The sequence below is a fragment of the Aythya ferina genome (assembly GCF_964211825.1).
Source record: "Aythya ferina genome assembly, contig: HAP1_SCAFFOLD_818, whole genome shotgun sequence".
In the NCBI taxonomy this organism is placed as follows: Eukaryota; Metazoa; Chordata; class Aves; order Anseriformes; family Anatidae; genus Aythya; species Aythya ferina.
In genome coordinates this window covers 1-18,697 of record NW_028180925.1, presented here as the reverse complement: position 1 = coordinate 18,697, position 18,697 = coordinate 1, and the positions used below count along the sequence as shown (strand labels likewise).

General features: G+C 63.2%; 1 protein-coding gene across 1 annotated transcript in view; it reads right to left on the bottom strand.

Moving 5' to 3' along the window:
• The window catches only part of NEURL4 (neuralized E3 ubiquitin protein ligase 4), a gene marked incomplete at both ends in the record, with an annotated part of 31,607 nt that extends 13,815 nt beyond the window's left edge, over positions 1-17,792 (bottom strand). The window contains 15 exon segments of the mRNA XM_084540456.1: positions 1,986-2,064; positions 2,174-2,250; positions 4,812-5,004; positions 6,230-6,392; positions 8,178-8,263; positions 10,113-10,294; positions 11,420-11,732; positions 13,148-13,220; positions 14,011-14,099; positions 14,180-14,291; positions 15,097-15,275; positions 16,253-16,333; positions 16,836-17,059; positions 17,352-17,590; positions 17,592-17,792. Of these exon segments, the coding sequence (XP_084396582.1) occupies positions 1,986-2,064; positions 2,174-2,250; positions 4,812-5,004; positions 6,230-6,392; positions 8,178-8,263; positions 10,113-10,294; positions 11,420-11,732; positions 13,148-13,220; positions 14,011-14,099; positions 14,180-14,291; positions 15,097-15,275; positions 16,253-16,333; positions 16,836-17,059; positions 17,352-17,590; positions 17,592-17,792 (2,291 nt within the window).
• Positions 17,793-18,697: the final 905 nt, after the last annotated feature.

Genomic DNA, 18,697 nt, shown 5'->3' with positions numbered 1-18,697 from the left:
GACATGGGGACAGCGTGTTCCCGTCCTGCATCACCGCCGTGCCGCTGTGACAGTAGGGGACATTGGGGACATTGGGGACATTGGGGACATTTAGGGACATTGGGAACATTGGGGACGTTTGGGGGATATAGGGACAATAGGGTATATTGGGACAATAGGGGACATGGGGACAGCGTGTTCCCGTCCTGCATCACCGCCGTGCCGCTGTGACAGTAGGGGACATTTGGGGACATTGGGGACATTGGGGACATTTGGGGACATTGGGGACATTGGGGACATTTGGGGATATTGGGGACAGTTGGGGACATGGGGACATTGGGGGTATATGGGGTCACTGGGGACATGGGGACAGTGTGTTCCCATCCTGCATCACCGCCGTGCCGCTGTGACAGTAGGGGACATTGGGGACATTGGGGACATTGGGGACATTTGGGGATATTGGGGACAGTTGGGGACATGGGGACATTGGGGGTATATGGGGTCACTGGGGACATGGGGACAGCGTGTTCCCGTCCTGCATCACCACCGTGCCGCTGCGGGGACATTTGGGGACATTTAGGGACATTTGGGGACATTTGGGGACATGGGGACATTGGGGGTATATGGGGTCACTGGGGACATGGGGACAGCATGTTCCCGTCCTGCATCACCGCCGTGCCGCTGCGGGGACAGGGGGGACATTTGGGGACATTGGGGACATTTGGGGACATTTGGGGACATTGGGGACATTTGGGGACATTGGGGACAGTTGGGGACATTGGGAACATTTAGGGACATTGGGGACATTGGGGACAATCAGGGGATATAGGGACATGGGGACAGTGTGTTCCCGTCCTGCATCACCGCCATGTCACTGCGGGGACATTGGGGACAGTTGGGGACATTGGGGACATTGGGGACATTGGGGACATTGGGGACATTGGGGGACATTGGGGTCATTGGGGACATTGGGGACATTGGGGACATTGGGGTCATTGGGGACATTGGGGACATTGGGGACAATCAGGGGATATAGGGACATGGGGACAGCGTGTTCCCGTCCTGCATCACCGCCGTGCCACTATGACAATAGGGGATGTTTGGGGATATTTGGGGACATTTGGGGACATTGGGGACATTTAGGGATATTGGGGACATTGGGGGTATATGGGGTCCTTTGGGACATGGGGACAGCGTGTTCCCGTCCTGCATCACCGCCGTGCCGCTGCGGGGACACTGGGGACATTTGGGGACGTTTGGGGACATTTGGGGACATTGGGGGACATTGGGGACATTTGGGGACATTTAAGGACATTGGGGACATTGGGGACAATCAGGGGATATAGGGACAATAGGGTATATTGGGACACTGGGGACATTGGGGACATGGGGACAGCGTGTTCCCGTCCTGCATCACCGCCGTGCCACTATGACAATAGGGGATGTTTGGGGATATTTGGGGACATTTGGGGACATTGGGGACATTTAGGGATATTGGGGACATTGGGGGTATATGGGGTCCTTTGGGACATGGGGACAGCGTGTTCCCGTCCTGCATCACCGCCGTGCCGCTGCGGGGACACTGGGGACATTTGGGGACGTTTGGGGACATTTGGGGACATTGGGGGACATTGGGACATTGGGGACATTTAGGGACAATCAGGGGATATAGGGACAATAGGGTATATTGGGGCAATAGGGGACATTGCGGACATTGGGGGATATGGGGACATTTGGGGACAATCAGGGGATTATGGGGACATAGGGACATTGGGGACATTTGGGGACAATAGGGGACATTGGGGACAGTTGGGGGATATGAGAACAATAGGGGACAAGGGGACATTTGGGGACATTGGGGGACAATAGGGGGATATGGGGACAGATGGGGACAAATAGGGACCCTGGGGACATTTGGGGACACGTGGGGACATTGGGGACAGTTGGGGACCCAGGGGACAATTTGGGGACATTTGGGGACATTTGGGGACGCGCCGTGCCCCCACCTGAGCATCCAGGTGTCGTAGTCGATGTCGGTCATGGTGTTGGGGAACTCCAGCTCCTCGGGGCGGATGGCGGTGACACCTGGGGGCAGGGGGTGGGGCCGGCTCAGACCACGCCCCCTTAGTGTCACCCACCCCCAAAAAAGTGTCACCCCGCCCCAAAAAGTGTCACCCCCCCCCCCCCAGCTCACCGGCCTCGATGGAGCCCGACCAGCGGTCCACCATCTTCTGGATGACGATCTCGAAGAGTTCCCCGTCCCGCAGCGCCCTGGGGGGGGAGGGGAGCACCCATGGGTGGGGGAGGGGTCATGGGGGAGGGGGGGGCACCCATGGGTGGGGGGCACCCAAGGGGGAGGGCACCCATGGGGGGGTACCCATGGGGGGAACCATTCTTGGATTTGGGGTTCTAGACTGTGAGTTTTAGGATTTCCCCCATGGGTTTTGGGTTCTAGAGCAAGGAGTTTGGGTTCTAGATCGTGGGATTTGGGTTCTAGAATGTGGGCTTTGGGTTCCAGGGCACACTTTTTGGCCCCCCCCCCATGGAGTTTGGGTTCCAGATGATGAGTTTTGGGATCTCCCCCATGGATTTGGGGTTCTAGAATGTGAGTTTGGGTTCTAGAACATGACTTCTGGGTTCTAGAACACAACTTTTAGCATCTTCCCCCTAGGATTTTGGGTTCCACCTTGGGATTTCGTGTTCCCCTGTGGGACTCTGGGTTCCGCCCTGGCTTTTGATGTCTCCCCCTGGCTTCTGGTGTCCCCCCCTGGATTTGGGGTTCCCCCTGGGGATTTTGGGTTCTAGAACACGACGTTTAGGATCTTCCCCCTGGGATTTTGGGTTCCCCTGTGGGATTTTGGGTTCCACTCTGGGAATTTCAGGACCCCCTCAGGAATTTCGTGTATCCCCTGGATTTGGGGGTTCCCCCCTGGATTTTGGGGTTCCCCCTGGGGATTTTGGGTTCTAGAACATGACTTCTGGGTTCCAGAACATGATTTTTAGCATCTTCCCCCTGGAATTTCGTGTTCTCCTTTGGGATTTTGCATTCCACCCTGGGCATTTCAGGTCCCCCCCTGGCTTCTGGCGTCCCCCCCTGGATTTTGGGGTTCCCCCTGGGGATTTTGGGTTCTAGAACATGACTTCTGGGTTCTAGAAAACAACTTTTAGCATCTTCCCCCTGGGATTTCGGGTTCCCCTTTGGGACTTTGCGTTCCGCCCTGGGCATTTCAGGTCCCCCCCTGGCTTCTGGCGTCCCCCCCTGGATTTTGGGGTTCCCCCTGGGAATTTTGGGTTCTAGAACATAACATTTGGGTTCCAGAACATGACTTTTAGCATCTTCCCCCTAGGATTTTGGGTTCCACCTTGGGATTTCGTGTTCCCCTGTGGGACTCTGGGTTCCGCCCTGGCTTTTGATGTCTCCCCCTGGCTTCTGGTGTCCCCCCCTGGATTTGGGGTTCCCCCTGGGGATTTTGGGTTCTAGAACACGACGTTTAGGATCTTCCCCCTGGGATTTTGGGTTCCCCTGTGGGATTTTGGGTTCCACTCTGGGAATTTCAGGACCCCCTCAGGAATTTCGTGTATCCCCTGGATTTGGGGGTTCCCCCCTGGATTTTGGGGTTCCCCCTGGGGATTTTGGGTTCTAGAACATGACTTCTGGGTTCCAGAACATGATTTTTAGCATCTTCCCCCTGGAATTTCGTGTTCTCCTTTGGGATTTTGCATTCCACCCTGGGCATTTCAGGTCCCCCCCTGGCTTCTGGCGTCCCCCCCTGGATTTTGGGGTTCCCCCTGGGGATTTTGGGTTCTAGAACATGACTTCTGGGTTCTAGAAAACAACTTTTAGCATCTTCCCCCTGGGATTTCGGGTTCCCCTTTGGGACTTTGCGTTCCGCCCTGGGCATTTCAGGTCCCCCCCTGGCTTCTGGCGTCCCCCCCTGGATTTTGGGGTTCCCCCTGGGAATTTTGGGTTCTAGAACATAACATTTGGGTTCCAGAACATGACTTTTAGCATCTTCCCCCTAGGATTTTGAGTTCCCCTTTGGGATTTCATGTTTCCCTGTGGGACTTTGGGTTCCACCCTGACTTTTGGTGCTCCCCCCCGGATTTTGGGGTTCCCCCCAGGATTTTGGGTTCTAGAACATGACTTCTGGGTTCTAGAACACAACTTTTAGCATCTTCCCCCTGGGATTTCGTGTTCCCCTTTGGGATTTTGCGTTCCGCCCTGGGCATTTCAGGTCCCCCCCTGCCTTCTGGCATCCCCCCCTGGATTTTGGGGTTCTCTCTGTAGATTTTGGGTTCTAGAACATGACTTTTGGGTTCCAGAACATGACTTTTAGCATCTTCCCCCTGGGATTTCATGTTCCCCTGTGGGACTTTTGGTTCCCCCCTGGCTTTTGGTGCTCCCCCCTGGCTTCTGGCGTCCCCCCCTGGATTTGGGGGTTCCCCCTGGGGATTTTGGGTTCTAGAACATGACTTTTGGGTTCCAGAACACAACTTTTAGCATCTTCCCCCCGGGATTTCAGCTTCCCCTTTGGGATTTTGCGCTCCGCCCTGGGCATTTCAGGTCCCCCCCTGGCTTCTGGCGTCCCCCCCTGGATTTTGGGGTTCTCTCTGTAGATTTTGGGTTCTAGAACATGACTTTTGGGTTCCAGAACATGACTTTTAGCATCTTCCCACTGGGATTTCGGGTTCCCCTGTGGGACTTTGGGTTCCACCCTGGGCATTTCAGGTCCCCCCCTGGCTTCTGGCGTCCCCCCCAGATTTTGGGGGTTCCCCCCCCGGATTTTGGGGTTCCCCCTGGGGATTTTGGGGTTCCCCCCGGGGGTGCTGACCGGTTGGAGACGACGATGGCGTCGTTGAACTCTGCGCGGCAGTTCTGGCGCAGCGCCGTGCGGCCCCCGTTGGTGAGCAGCGCGTTGGCCCCGTGGCGCCGGTGGAAGCGCAGGTCGCTGGAAGACCCCCCCGGGGGGGGGGGGCTCTCGGGGGTCCCGGGGGAGCCCCCCGACGAGCCCTCGGATGGAGGGTCTGGGGTTTGGGGGGGGGGGGAATTGGGGTCAGCATGGGGTGGGGGGGGGGCAAAAAAGGGTGCGTGGCTCCAGGGTCCATCCCCAGTGCACCCAAGACCCCCAGAGCCCCCCCCCCAAAACCCCAAATCCTCACCCCAATTCCAACCCCAGCTCCCCCAATTCCCCCCCCAGCTCCCCAAATCCCCCCTAATATCCCCCCAAATCCCCCAATAACCCCCATTCCCCCCCAAATCCCCCAATAACCCCCCCAATTTCCCCCCACCCCCCCAATAACCCCCCAAATCTCCCCTAATTTCCCCCCAAATCCCCCTAGACCCCCCTCAATCTCCCCAAATCCCCCAATTTTCCCCCAACCCCCCCCAAATCCCCTAATATCCCCCCAAATCCCCCAATAAGCACCCCAATCCCCCCCAAATCCCCTAATAAGCACCCCAAATCCCCCCAAACCCCCCAATATCCCCCCAAATCCCCCAATAACCCCCCCAAATCTCCCCCAACCCCCCCTGAAACCCCCCAATTTCCCCCCAAATCCACTAATACCCCACCAAATCCCCCAATATCCCCCCAAATCTCCCCCAAATCCCCCCAATACCCCCCCAAACCCCCCCAATTTCCCCAAATCCCCCCCAAACCCCCCCAATACCCCCCCAAATCCCCCAATAACTCCCCCAAATCTCCCCCAAATCCCCCTAAATCTCCCCCAAATCCCCCAAATACCCCCAATACCCCTCCAAACCCCCCTAAATCCCCCCCAAATCCCCCAATTTCCCCCCAAACCCCCCAATAACCCCCCCAAACCCCCCGAATCCCCCCAAATTCCCCCCCCAAACCCACCTCCGTCCCCCACGATGGTGGCCTGCGCCGCCTGTCCCAATACCCCCCCAAATCCCCCAATACCCCCCTAAATCCCCCCAAATCCCCCAAATCCCCCCCAAACCCCCCCAATACCCCCCCAAATCCCCCAATAACTCCCCCAAATCTCCCCCAAATCCCCCTAAATCTCCCCCAAATCCCCCCAATAGCCCCCCAAACCCCCCCAAATCCCCCAAATCCCCCCAATAACCCCCCCAAACCCCCCCATTCTCCCCCCAAACTCCCCCAATTTCCCCCCAAATCCCCCAAATCCCCCCAATAACCCCCCCAAACCCCCCCATTCTCCCCCCAAACCCCCCCAAACCCCCCAATTTCCCCCCAAACCCCCCCAAATCCCCCCCCAACCCCACCTCCGTCCCCCACGATGGTGGCCTGCGCCGCCTGCCCGTAGAGGTCGACGACGGCGTAGACGCCGGGGGGCACGTTCCAGGCGGCGGGGCCCTGGGGGGTCCCGTTGACGAAGAAGTGCAGGGTGCCGTCCGCACGGCGCACCACCCCCACCGTGTCCCCCGCCTGCGGGGACACCCATGGGTGGGGGGGGGTGAGGTCACACCCCCACACCCCTCCCGGGAACCCCCAACCCCACCCATGGGTGCTGGTGCCCACACCACCCCCACCATGTCCACCCATGGGTGGGGTTGGGGGAGGGGTCAGGGTCACGCCCCCACCCTAAGGACCCCCCCCCAACACCACCCATGGGTGCTGACGCCCACACCACCCCCACAGTGCCCTCCGCCTGCAGGGACACCCATGGGTGGGGGGGGGTCAGGGTCAAGCCCCCACCCTGAGGACCCCCCCCTGCACCCATGGGTGCTGGCGCCCACAACTCCCCCACCGTGTCCCACACCTGCAGGGACACCCATGGGTGGGGTTGGGGGGGGTCAGGGTCACGCCCCCACCCCCCTGGGAACCCCCAGCACCCATGGGTGCTGGCGCCCACACCACCCCCACTGTGCCCCCCGCCTCCGAGGACACCCATGGGTGGGGTTGGGGGGGGTCAGGGTCACGTCCCCACCCCCCTGGGAACCCCCAGCACCCATGGGTGCTGGCGCCCACACCACCCCCACTGTGTCCACCACCTGCGGGGACACCCATGGGTGGGGTTGGGGGGGGTCAGGGTCATGCCCCCACCCTGAGGACCCCCCCCCGGGGCCCCCGACCCATGGGTGCTGGCACCCACACCACCCCCACCGTGTCCCCCGCCTGCAGGGACACCCATGGGTGGGGTTGAGGGGGTCAGGGTCACGCCCCCACCCCCCTGGGAACCCCCAGCACCCATGGGTGCTGGCGCCCACACCACCCCCACTGTGTCCACCACCTGCGGGGACACCCATGGGTGGGGTTGGGGGGGTCAGGGTCACGCCCCCACCCCCCTGGGAACCCCCAGCACCCATGGGTGCTGGCGCCCACACCAGCCCCACAGTGCCCTCCGCCTGCAGGGACACCCATGGGTGGGGGGGGGTCAGGGTCAAGCCCCCACCCTGAGGACCCCCCCCCACCCATGGGTGCTGGTGCCTGCACCACCCCCACCGTGTCCACCCATGGGTGGAGTTGGGGGGGAGGGGGTCAGGGTCACACCCCCACCCTGAGGACCCCCCCCCTGCACCCATGGGTGCTGACGCCCGCACCACCCCCACCGTGTCCCCCGCCTGCGGGGACACCCAAGGGTGAGGGGGGTGAGGTCACACCCCCACACCCCTCCCAGGACCCCCCCCAATCCCACCCATGGGTGCTGGCGCCCACACCACCCCCACCGTGTCCACCCATGGGTGGGGTTGGGGGGGTCAGGGTCACGCCCCCACCCTAAGGACCCCCCCCCAACACCACCCATGGGTGCTGACGCCCACACCACCCCCACAGTGCCCTCCGCCTGCAGGGACACCCATGGGTGGGGGGGGGGTCAGGGTCAAGCCCCCACCCTGAGGACCCCCCCACACCCATGGGTGCTGGCGCCCACACCACCCCCACCATGTCCACCACCTGCGGGGACACCCATGGGTGGGGGGGGGTCAGGGTCAAGCCCCCACCCTGAGGACCCCCCTGCACCCATGGGTGCTGGCGCCCACAACACCCCCACCGTGTCCCACACCTGCAGGGACACCCATGGGTGGGGTTGGGGGGGGTCAGGGTCACGCCCCCACCCCCCTGGGAACCCCCAGCACCCATGGGTGCTGGCGCCCGCACCACCCCCACCGTGTCCCACACCTGCAAGGACACCCATGGGTGGGGTTGGGGGGGGTCAGGGTCACACCTCCACCCCCCTAGGACCCCCCTGCACCCATGGGTGCTGGCGCCCACCTTGAGGCGGTCGAGGTTGTGGCCGTACTCGTCCAGCACCGTGGTGCCGTTGTGCATCACCCCGTTGCCCGTCATCATCCAGGTGCCTGTAGGGTTTTGGGGTTTTTTAGGGGGTTTTGGGTTTTTTTGGGGGCTTTGGTGGGGTTTGGGTTTTTTTGGAGGGGTTTGGGGTTTTTTGTTTTTTTTTTGAGGGGAGGGGTTGGGTTTTTTGGGGGTGTTTTGGGGTTACAAGGGGGTTTTGGGGTTACAAGGGGGTTTTGGGGTTACAAGGGGGTTTTGGGGTTTTTATGGGTGGTTTGGGGTTTTTGGGGGGTTTGGGGGTTTTTTTGGGGGGTTTGGGTTTTTTTTGGGGGGTTTTGGGGTTTTTATGGGGGTTATGGGGGTTACAGGGGGGTTTGGGGGGTTACTGGGGGGTTTGGGGTTAAGGGGGGGCTTGGGGATCTCAGGGTGGAGGGTACAGGGAGGGGAGCACACGGGGATCCCATAAGGACTTTGGGAACCCCATGGAGACCCCATAGGGATATTGGAGACCCCATAAGGACATTGGGAACCCCAAGGAGATGTTGGGGACCCCATGGGGACCCCATAAACAGCGCTGAGGACCCCATAATAACACCAAGAACCCCCTGGGGACCCCCTAATGACGCTGAGGACCCCCTGGTGATGTTGGGAACCCCATGGAGATGTTGTAGACCCCATAAAGACCCCATAATGATATTGAAGACCCCATGAAGACCCCGTAATAACACCGAGGACCCCCTGGGGACCCCCTGGGGACCCCCTAATGACGCTGAGGACCCCATGGAGATGGTGTAGACCCCATAAGGACCCCATAAGGACAACGAGGACCCCCTGGGGACCCCATAACAACGCTGAGGACCCCATAATGATTCTGAGGACCCCCTGGGGACCCCCTAATGACACTGAGGACCCCATGGAGATGGTGTAGACCCCATAAGGACCCCATAAAGATGTTGAGGACCCCATGCGGACCCCCTAACGATGCTGATGACCCCATGGAGATGTTGTAGACCCCATAAAGACCCCATAAGGATGTTGAAGACCCCCTGGGGACCCCATATTGATGCTGAGGACCCCAAGGAGATGTTGGGAACCCCATGGACATGTTGTAGACCCCATAAAGACCCCATAAGGATGCGGAAAACCCCACGAAGACCCCGTAATAACACCAAGGACCCCCCGAGGACCCCCCAAGGACCCCCTGGGGACCCCATATTGATGCTGATGACCCCATGGAGATGTTGGGAACCCCATGGAGATGTTGTAGACCCCATAAGGACCCCATAACGATGTTGAAGACCCCATGGGGACCCCGTAATAACACCAAGGACCCCCCGAGGACCACCCGGGGACCCCATATTGATGCTGAGGACCCCATGGAGATGTTGGGAACCCCATGGAGATGTTGTAGACCCCATAAAGACCCCATAAGGATGTTGAAGACCCCCTGGGGACCCCATAATGATTCTGAGGACCCCAAGGAGATGTTGGGAACCCCATGGAGATGGTGTAGACCCCATAAGGACCCCATAAGGATGCTGAAAACCCCACGAAGACCCCGTAATAACACCGAGGACCCCCCGAGGACCCCCCAAGGACCCCCTGGGGACCCCATATTGATGCTGATGACCCCATGGAGATGTTGGGAACCCCATGGAGATGTTGTAGACCCCATAAGGACCCCATAACGATGTTGAAGACCCCATGGGGACCCCGTAATAACATCAAGGACCCCCCGAGGACCCCCCAAGGACCCCCTGGGGACCCCATATTGATGCTGATGACCCCATGGAGATGGTGTAGACCCCATAAGGACCCCATAAGGATGCTGAAAACCCCACGAAGACCCCGTAATAACACTGAGGACCCCCCGAGGACCCCCCGGGGACCCCAAAACCCCCCCCCGTTGCCCACCTGAGCGCAGGTTGGTCATGGTGGAGGGCAGCTGGAGGCGCGCGGGGCTGTGCGTGGTGACCCCGATCTCGATGGAGCCGGCCCATTTGGGCACCGTGCGGTCCAGGCGCACCGTGAACACCTCCCCGTCCCGCAGCGCCCGCGCGCTCAGCACCACCCCGTGGTTGAAGTCGTCCGTGGCACTGCAAGGACGTGGGGGGGGTCACTGAGAGCCCCCCGGCACCCCAAAACCCCAAAAACCCCAATAACCCAACACCCATCCCAATAAATCCCCCGTTGCGCAGCGCCCGCGTGCTCAGCACCAGCCCCTGGTGGAGGGCATTTATGGCACTTCAATGATGTGGGGGGGTCACCAAGGGCATGGGGGGGTCACTGAGGGCCCCCCCAGCACCCACGGGACCCCAAAACCCCAAAAACCCCAATAACCCAACACCCATCCCAATAAATCCCCCGTTGCGCAGCGCCCGCGCGCTCAGCACCAGACCCTGGTGGAGGGCATTTATGGCACCTCAATGATGTGGGGGGGTCACCGAGGGCCCCCCCAGCACCCACGGGACCCCAAAACCCCAAAAACCCCAATAACCCAACACCCATCCCAATAAATCCCCCGTTGCACGGCGCCCGTGCGCTCAGCACCAGCCCCTGACAGAGGGCATTTATGGCACTTCGATGATGTGGGGGGGTCACTGAGGCCCCCCCCGGCACCCACGGGACCCCAAAGCCCCCCCCGACCCCAATCACCCCCTAACGCCCCCCCCAGACCCCAACAGCCCCCAACCCCCCCCCACACCCCCAATATCCTCCCAAAGTCTTCCCACCCAGACCCCAATCACCCCCCTAATCCCATTCCCAAGGTTCCCAATCCCCCCCCAGACCCCCAATATCCCCCCAAAATCTTCCCCCCCAGACCCCCAACACCCTCTAACGCCCCCCCCAGACCCCAATCACCCCCTAATGCCGCCCCCAGACCCCCAAACACCCCAATCCCCCCCCAGACCCCCAATATCCCCCCAAAATCTTCCCCCCCAGACCCCAATCACCCCCTAACACCCCCCCCAGACCCCAACACCCCCTAAACCCCCCCCCAGACCCCCAACACCCCCCAATCCCCCGAAGACCCCCAATAACCCCCTAAAATCTTCCCCCCCAGACCCCAATCACCCCCCAATCCCCCCCCAGACCCCCACTATCCCCCCAAAATCCTCCCTCCCCCAACACCCCCCAATCCCCCCCCAGACCCCCAAACACCCCCCAAAGACCCCCCAACACCCCCCAAAGACCCCAAGACCCCCCCCCAAAACACTCACTGCGGCCGCAGCGCCGTGCGCCCCTCGTTGACCACCGCCGCCTTCTGCCCGCAGTTGGGGTGGAAAAGGAGCCGGGGGGCTCCGGAGGGGGGCGGGGCGGGCAGGGGGGCCGGGGGGGGGACGCCGGCATTGGGGGGGGGGGCGGGGGTCCCGTTTCGCCGCCCCCCCTCGGGGGACAGGGCGCGCAGGATGGCGTTGTTGCGGCGCAGGCGGTCGCTGGGGTTGTGGCCGTGCACGATGGTCACCTTGGCCGCCATCCCGTAGAGGTCGACCACCCCGTAGAGCACCGGGGGCGTCACCGGGGCCGCCACCCCTGGGGGGGGGACACCGGGGGGGGGTCAGCTTGGGGGTGGGGGGGGCGGCGTCCCACCCCCGAGGCTCCCCGTGGTACCGAAAAGCGAGCCGAGCGCGGCACGGGGGTTGGGTTGGGGTCAAGGAGGGTGGTAAGGTCAACGATGGTCAAGGTTGGGGGGTCCCGATGACGTCATGATGACATTAATGACGTCATCAGAGTGACAGTGACACCCAGGGACACCACAAGTAGGACAAATGTCACCCAAGAGGCTCCTGACCCTCCCCAAGTCTTGTTGGGTTGAGGTCAACCATGAGATGACCACAAAAATGTCATCCATGGTCAACGTTGGGAGGTCCCGATGACGTCATGATGACATTAATGACGTCATCAGTGTCACAACGTCATCCAGGGGGCTCCTGTCCCCCACCCCGAGTCACCCCGTGGCACCCCAAAGCGTCCTGAGCCCACCCCAGGTCTTGGCTTGGGGTCAATGTTGGGTTGGGGTCAACGCGATGAGCGCGGTAACGTCAACGATGGTCAATGTTGGGAGGTCCCAACCAAGTCATGATGACGTTAATGATGTCATCAGTGTCACAATGTCACCCAGGGGGCTCCTGTCCCCCACCCCAAGTCACCCCGTGGCACCCCAAACCGTCCCAAGCCCACCCCAGGTCTTGGGTTGGGGTCAACGTTGGGTTGGGGTCAACGGGATGAGCGCGGTAACGTCAACAATGGTCAATGTTGGGAGGTCCCGACCAAGTCATGATGACATTAATGACGTCATCAGGGTGACAGTGACACCCAGGGACACCAGGAGTGGGACAAATGTCACCCAGGGGGCTCCTGTCCCCCCCCAAGTCTTGTTGGGTTGAGGTCAACCATGAGATAACCACAAAAATGTCATCGATGGTCAACGTTGGGAGGTCCCAACCAAGTCATGATGACATTAATGACGTCATCAGTGTCACAACGTCATCCAGGGGGCTCCTGTCCCCCACCCCGAGTCACCCCGTGGCACCCCAAAGCGTCCTGAGCCCACCCCAGGTCTTGGCTTGGGGTCAACGTTGGGTTGGGGTCAACGCGATGAACACGACAGCGCCATCGATGGCCAACATTGGAAGGTCCCGATCACGCCACAATGACATTGATGACGTCATCAGCGTCACGACGTCACCCAGGGCCACCACAGGGCCACCACGAGCGGGACAACGTCACCGTGTCCCCCCCAGGGACCTCTGTCCCCCCCCCCCCCCCCCACCCCATTGCATTGACGCGGTCAACGCCACGAAGACGTCACCCAAGGCCACCGCGTCCCTTTGGTGTCCCCACACCCCACGCCCACGCCCCCCCCCGCACCCCCCCATGTCCCCCCCATGTCCCCAATGTCCCCACGCCCCCCCGTGACCCCCCCGTGCCCCCCCCCATGCCCCCACCTTGGTCGACGCCGTTGATGTAGAAGTGCAGCGCGTTGTTGGCCTTCCTCGTCAGCCCGATGTGGTCCCCTTCCTGTGGGGGGGGGGGGGCGACCATGGGGGACCCGAGACCCCCCCCCAAAATGTGGGGGACCCGAGACGCCCCCCCTAAAATAAGGGGGGCCCCCAGGGGGCTCCCAACACCCCCCCCACGGAGTTAAGGGGGGGCCCAGGTGGAGATTTTGGGGGAGTTTTGGGGTGTTTGGGGTCGTCCTCCCCCCAAATGAGGGGGGATTTGGGGGTCTGGGGTGGGGGGGGCACTTGGGGGTCTTTGGGGGGTACTTGCCCCCCCCCCATAATTGGGAGTTCCCCCTCTAATTTGCCCCCCCTCTCAATTTGGGGTCCCCCCCTCAATTTGGGGACCCCCCTCAATTTGAGGCTGCCCCATTGCAATTTGGGGACCCTCCCCCGAATTGAATTTGCCCCCCCCTCCAAATTTGGGGCTGCCCCCCTCCAATTCTGGGACCCCCCCAGTTTAAGGAAGACCAAATTTAGGAAAAAATTAATGGGGGGGGGGCGGCACAAAAAATTTGGACCCCCACACCGATTAACGAGGAAGGATTTGGGGGCACAGCACCGCCCCCTCCCCATCCTGGGGGGGCTTTTGGGACCCCCCCCAAATAAAAAATAAATAAATGGGGGGGGGGGTCCCAATGAGAATTAAACTGGGGAGGGGTCCGGGGTGGGGGGGGCACCAAGAACTTGTGCTCCCCAATTCTCTGTTGTTAAACAAGGGGGGATTTGGGGGGCACGGCGCTGGGGGGGGGGGTTTTGGGGACCCCCCCCCCATAAATTAAATTTGGGGGGGGGTCCGGGGGGGGCACCTGCAGCTCGTCCAGGCTGAACTCGCAGTACTCGCGCCGCGTCCCCTTGCCGTTGGTGAGGATCCCGCAGCCGCTCATCATGATGGTGCCTTAGGGGGGGGTCAGGGGGGTTAATTAGGGGGTCGTTAATTAAGGGGGGGGGGTTAATTAACGAGGGGGGGGGGCCCACCGGAGCGCAGGTTGGTCATGGTGGCCGGGTAGTCCAGGCTGTTGGGGTTGTGCGCCGTCACCCCGATCTCGATGGAGCCCGACCATTTGTCCACCAGTTTGTCGATGCGGATCTGGGGGGGTCGGGGGGGCGTTGGGACCCCCCCCAAATTGACCCCAGGACCCCCCCCCGTACCCCCAAGCCCTTCCCTGGTTCACCGCCAAGCTCCTCAGCCCCCCCAAGACACCCTAGGACCCCCCCCCAGGCTCCCCAAATCCCCTCCAGGTCTTCCAAGCCCCCCCCTAACCCTCCCTAGGACCCTCCTACCCCCCCCCAGGACCCCCCAAATCCCCCCAGCCCCCCCCCAAGTCCCCCCTAACCCCCCCTAGGATCCCCAAATCCCCCTCTAACCCCCCCAGGCTCCCCCCATCCCCCTCCTAGGCCCCCCTAAACCCGCCCAGATCCCCCCAAGCCCCCCAAATCCCCCTCCTAGCCCCCCCTAACCCCTCCTAGGCCCCCCAAATCTCCCTCTAACCCCCCAGGCCCCCCCTAACCCCCCCAAGACCCCCCAAATCCCCCCCCCAGCCCCCCAAATCCCCCCCAGCTCCCCCTAACCCCCCCAGACCCCCCCAAATCCCCCCCCAGGCCCCCCAAATCCCCCCCCAGACCCCCCCAACCCCCCCTCAGCCCCCCTAACCCCCCCAGCACCCCCAAATCCCCCCCCAGGCCCCCCAAATCCCCCCCAAATCCCCCCAGATCCCCCTCTAACCCCCCCCAACCCCCCCAGCCCCCCCAAATCCCCCCCCAGCCCCCCCAAATCCCCCCCCAGGCCCCCGAAATCCCCCCCCAGCTCCCCCTAACCCCCCCAAGACCCCCCAAATCCCTCCCAGGCCCCCCCAAATCCCCCCCCCAGCCCCCCAATCCCCCCCCCGGCCCACCTCGAACATCTCCCCGTCGCGCAGGGGCCGGTTGGTGAGGACGACGCCGTTGTTGAACTCGTCGAGGGGCCGGCGGCGCTCGGCCGTCTTGTGGCCGTTGCTCAGCTTGATGAGGGCCCCGCACTTCTCGTGGAACAGCAGCGCCTCGTTGGACAGCGACGGCCCCGCCCACGCCCCGCCTACCGGGGAAGAGGGGCGGGGTCACCTCGGGGCACGCCCCTCTCCCCCCGGGGACACGCCCCCTCGGGGGAGAAGCACCGCCCCCCCACACCCCAGATGCTCTCAGGGCTGTGGCAAGGAAAGGGTTAATCCCGACTCCCCACGAGGAGGACACGCCCCCCCATTGAGGACACGCCCCTTCCATGCCCGGGACACGCCCACCGGGGGAGAAGCACCGCCCCCCCCTGCAGATACTCACAGGGCTGTGGCAAGGAAAAGGGTTAATCCCAACTCCCCCACAAGGAGGACACGCCCACCTGGGCTAGGCCACGCCCCCCATAGGGGACACGCCCCTTCCGCGCCTGGGCCAACGCCCCCCCAGGGAGACCCCGCCCCCCTAGCACTGTTAGGGCTCTGGCAAGGAAAGGGTTAACCCCATATCCTCCCCCCCAAGGTGGACACGCCCCCGCGGCTAGGCCACGCCCCCCCGAGTTGACACGCCCCACCCAGAACAAGCCCCGCCCACCAGGACAGGCCCCGCCCACTCCCCATGCTGCAGGTATGGGCAGTGAAGCCCCGCCCCCTAAGTTTGGACACCCCCCTCCCAGACAAAGCCCCGCCCACCAGCACAAGCCCCACCCACTCCTTATGTAAGCCCCACCCCCTGTGCCTGGACACGCCCCCAGGGCGGGGCTCCCTCATTCATTGCAGGAGGGCGTGGCACAGGAAGCCCCGCCCCTTGCACAAAACCCCACCCATGCCCATATACGGTGATGGAAGCCCACGCCCCCTGCAGCTGGCCCCACCCACCACCACAAGACCACGCCCCCATGAGCTAACCCCACCCCCAAAGCCCCGCCCCCCATCAGATAAGCCCCACCCCCTAATGCTTGCCCCCACCCCAATGCGGTTGACCACACCCCCCCTCGGGGGTTAGCCCCGCCCCTTTTTTCGCCCTGGCTCCGCCCCCTCGGGGTCTGGCCCCGCCCCCACTCACCCTCGGGGGGGTCGAGGCCCTCCAGGAAGCGGTCGGGGCGTGGCTGGGGCCGGGGGGGCGCCGGGGCGGGGGGGGGCAGCGCTGGGGGGGGGGGAAGAGGGGGAAGGGGGGATGAGACAGAGCCCCCCCCCCCAGAACTGACCCCAGAACCCCCAAAAAGCCCCAAATCCCCCCAAATTGCCCCATTCTGCCCCCCACAACCCCCCCCCGACCCCTTCATCCTCACCAACCCCCCCCAATCCCCCCGGACCCCCCCCAAACCCCTCTGGGACCCCCCCCATAGCCATGAACCCCCCCAAACCCCCTCCATTACCCCCCCAGACCCCTCCTCACCCACCCAGCCCCCCCCAAATCCCCCCACCCCCCACATCCCCCCAGACCCCCCCAAATCCCTTCCAACCCCCCCAGACCCCCCCAAACCCCCTCCATTACCCCCCCAAAACCCCCCCTCACCCCCCAATCACCCCCTCAAATCCCCCCAACCACCCCCCACCCCCCTCCCCAACACCCCCCTGACCCCCCCAGACCCCCCCAAATCCCCCCCACCCCCCCCCACGACCCCCCCAGCCCCCCCCCCACTCACCCAGCAGCCCCCTCCCCTGCTGATTGGCTCCAGCACCGGGCCGGGGGGAGGCCCCCTCCGCCGGGACCCCCCCCCGAGGTGGGCGTGTCCATCGGAGCCACGCCCACCGGGGGCGTGTCCACGGAGGCCCCGCCCATCGGGGGCGCGGCCGAGGTGGGCGTGGCCGTCGGGGGCGAGTCCATGGGGGGCGTCCGGCGGGGCGTTGCTTGTGGGGGCGTGGTTTTTAGGGGCGTGGCCTAGGGGGGCGCGGCCTGCGGGGGCGTGGTCTGCGGGGGCGTGGCTTATCAGGGCGTTGGCTCCGGGGGCGTGGCTTAGCGGGGCGTTGCTTATGGGGGCGTTGGTTAGCGGGGTGTGGTTCATAGGGGCGTGGCTCGTTGGGGCGTGGCCTATGGAGTTGTTGGCTATAGGGGCGTGGCTTATAGGGACGTGGTTTGAAGGGGCGTGGCTTATAGGGGCGTGGCTTGTCGGGGCGTGGCTTGTCGGGGCGTGGCTTAAAGGGGCGTGGCTTAAAGGGGCGTTGTCCACCCCCAGCAGGGGGGCGTCCGCGTAGGGCGTGTCCAGCCCGGTGGGCGTGTCCCAAGTGGGCGTGTCCCCCGCCGGTGGGGCGTGTCCCCGACCACGCTGACCTGGGTGCACTTCCCGTAGAGGTCGACGACCGCCCCAGACGCGGGGGGGGAGCCCGGCCGGCCGCCACCCCCCCAGTCGCGGCCGTTGACCCAGAGGCGCAGCTCCCCCCGGGGGGTGGCCTGCACCCCCCACCCGGTCGCCCTCCCCCAGGGCGTCCAGGTCGGGCCCGAAATCGTCGCGCAGGGAGCGGCCGTCCCGCAGCACCGAGCACCCCGACACCACCCACGACCCCCCCCGCAGCCCCGTGGCGCTGCTGGGGAAATCCAGCACCGCCGGGTCCTGGGCCGTCACCCCCACCTCGATCGAGCCGCTCCACGAGTTCACCTGGGGGGGGGGGGGAGAAAGGGGTGAGTTGGGGGGGGTTGGGGGGAGATATGAGGGGGGTTTAGGGGGGGGTTTGGGGGAGATATGGGGGTTAAGAGGGGAATTGGGGGGGTTACAGGGGGTTATAAGGGGGTTATAAGGGGGAATTGGGAGGGTTATGGGGGTGTTGGGGGGGATTTGGGGAGGTTAGAGAAGAAATAGGGGGCTTACAGGAGGTTATAAGGGGTTATGGGGGGATTTGGGGGGCTAAAAGGGGGAACTGGGGGGGTTATAGGGGGTTATAAGGGGTTATGGGGGGAAATATGGGGGTTATGGGGTGATTGGGGGGGTTTATAGGGGGAAATATGGGGGTTATGGGGGGAATTGGGGGGTTATAGGGAGCCGCTCCACGAGTTCACCTGGGGGGGGGGGGAGAAAGGGGTGAGTTGGGGGGCGTTGGGGGAGATATGGGGGGGTTTGGGGGGAGATATGGGGGGGTTTGGGGGGAGATATGGGGGTTAAGGGGGGAATTGGGGGGGTTATGGGGGGAGATATGGGGGTTATGGGGGGAATTGGGGAGGTTATGGGGGGTTATAGGGGGGTTATAAGGGGTTATGGGGGGGGTTATGGGGGGTTTGGGGGGGTTATAGGGAGCCGCTCCACGAGTTCACCTGGGGGGGGGGGATAAAGGGGTGAGTTGGGGGGGGTTTGGGGGGATTTGGGGGAGAAATAGGGGGGTTACGGGGGGTTATAAGGGGTTTGGGGGGGGAAATATGGGGGTTATGGGGGGATTGGGGGTTATAAGGGGTTATAGGGAGCCGCTCCACGAGTTCACCTGGGGGGGGGGGATAAAGGGGGAAAGGGGTGAGTTGGGGGGGTTGGGGGGAGATATGGGGTGGGGTTGGGGGAGATATGGGGGGCTTTGGGGGGAG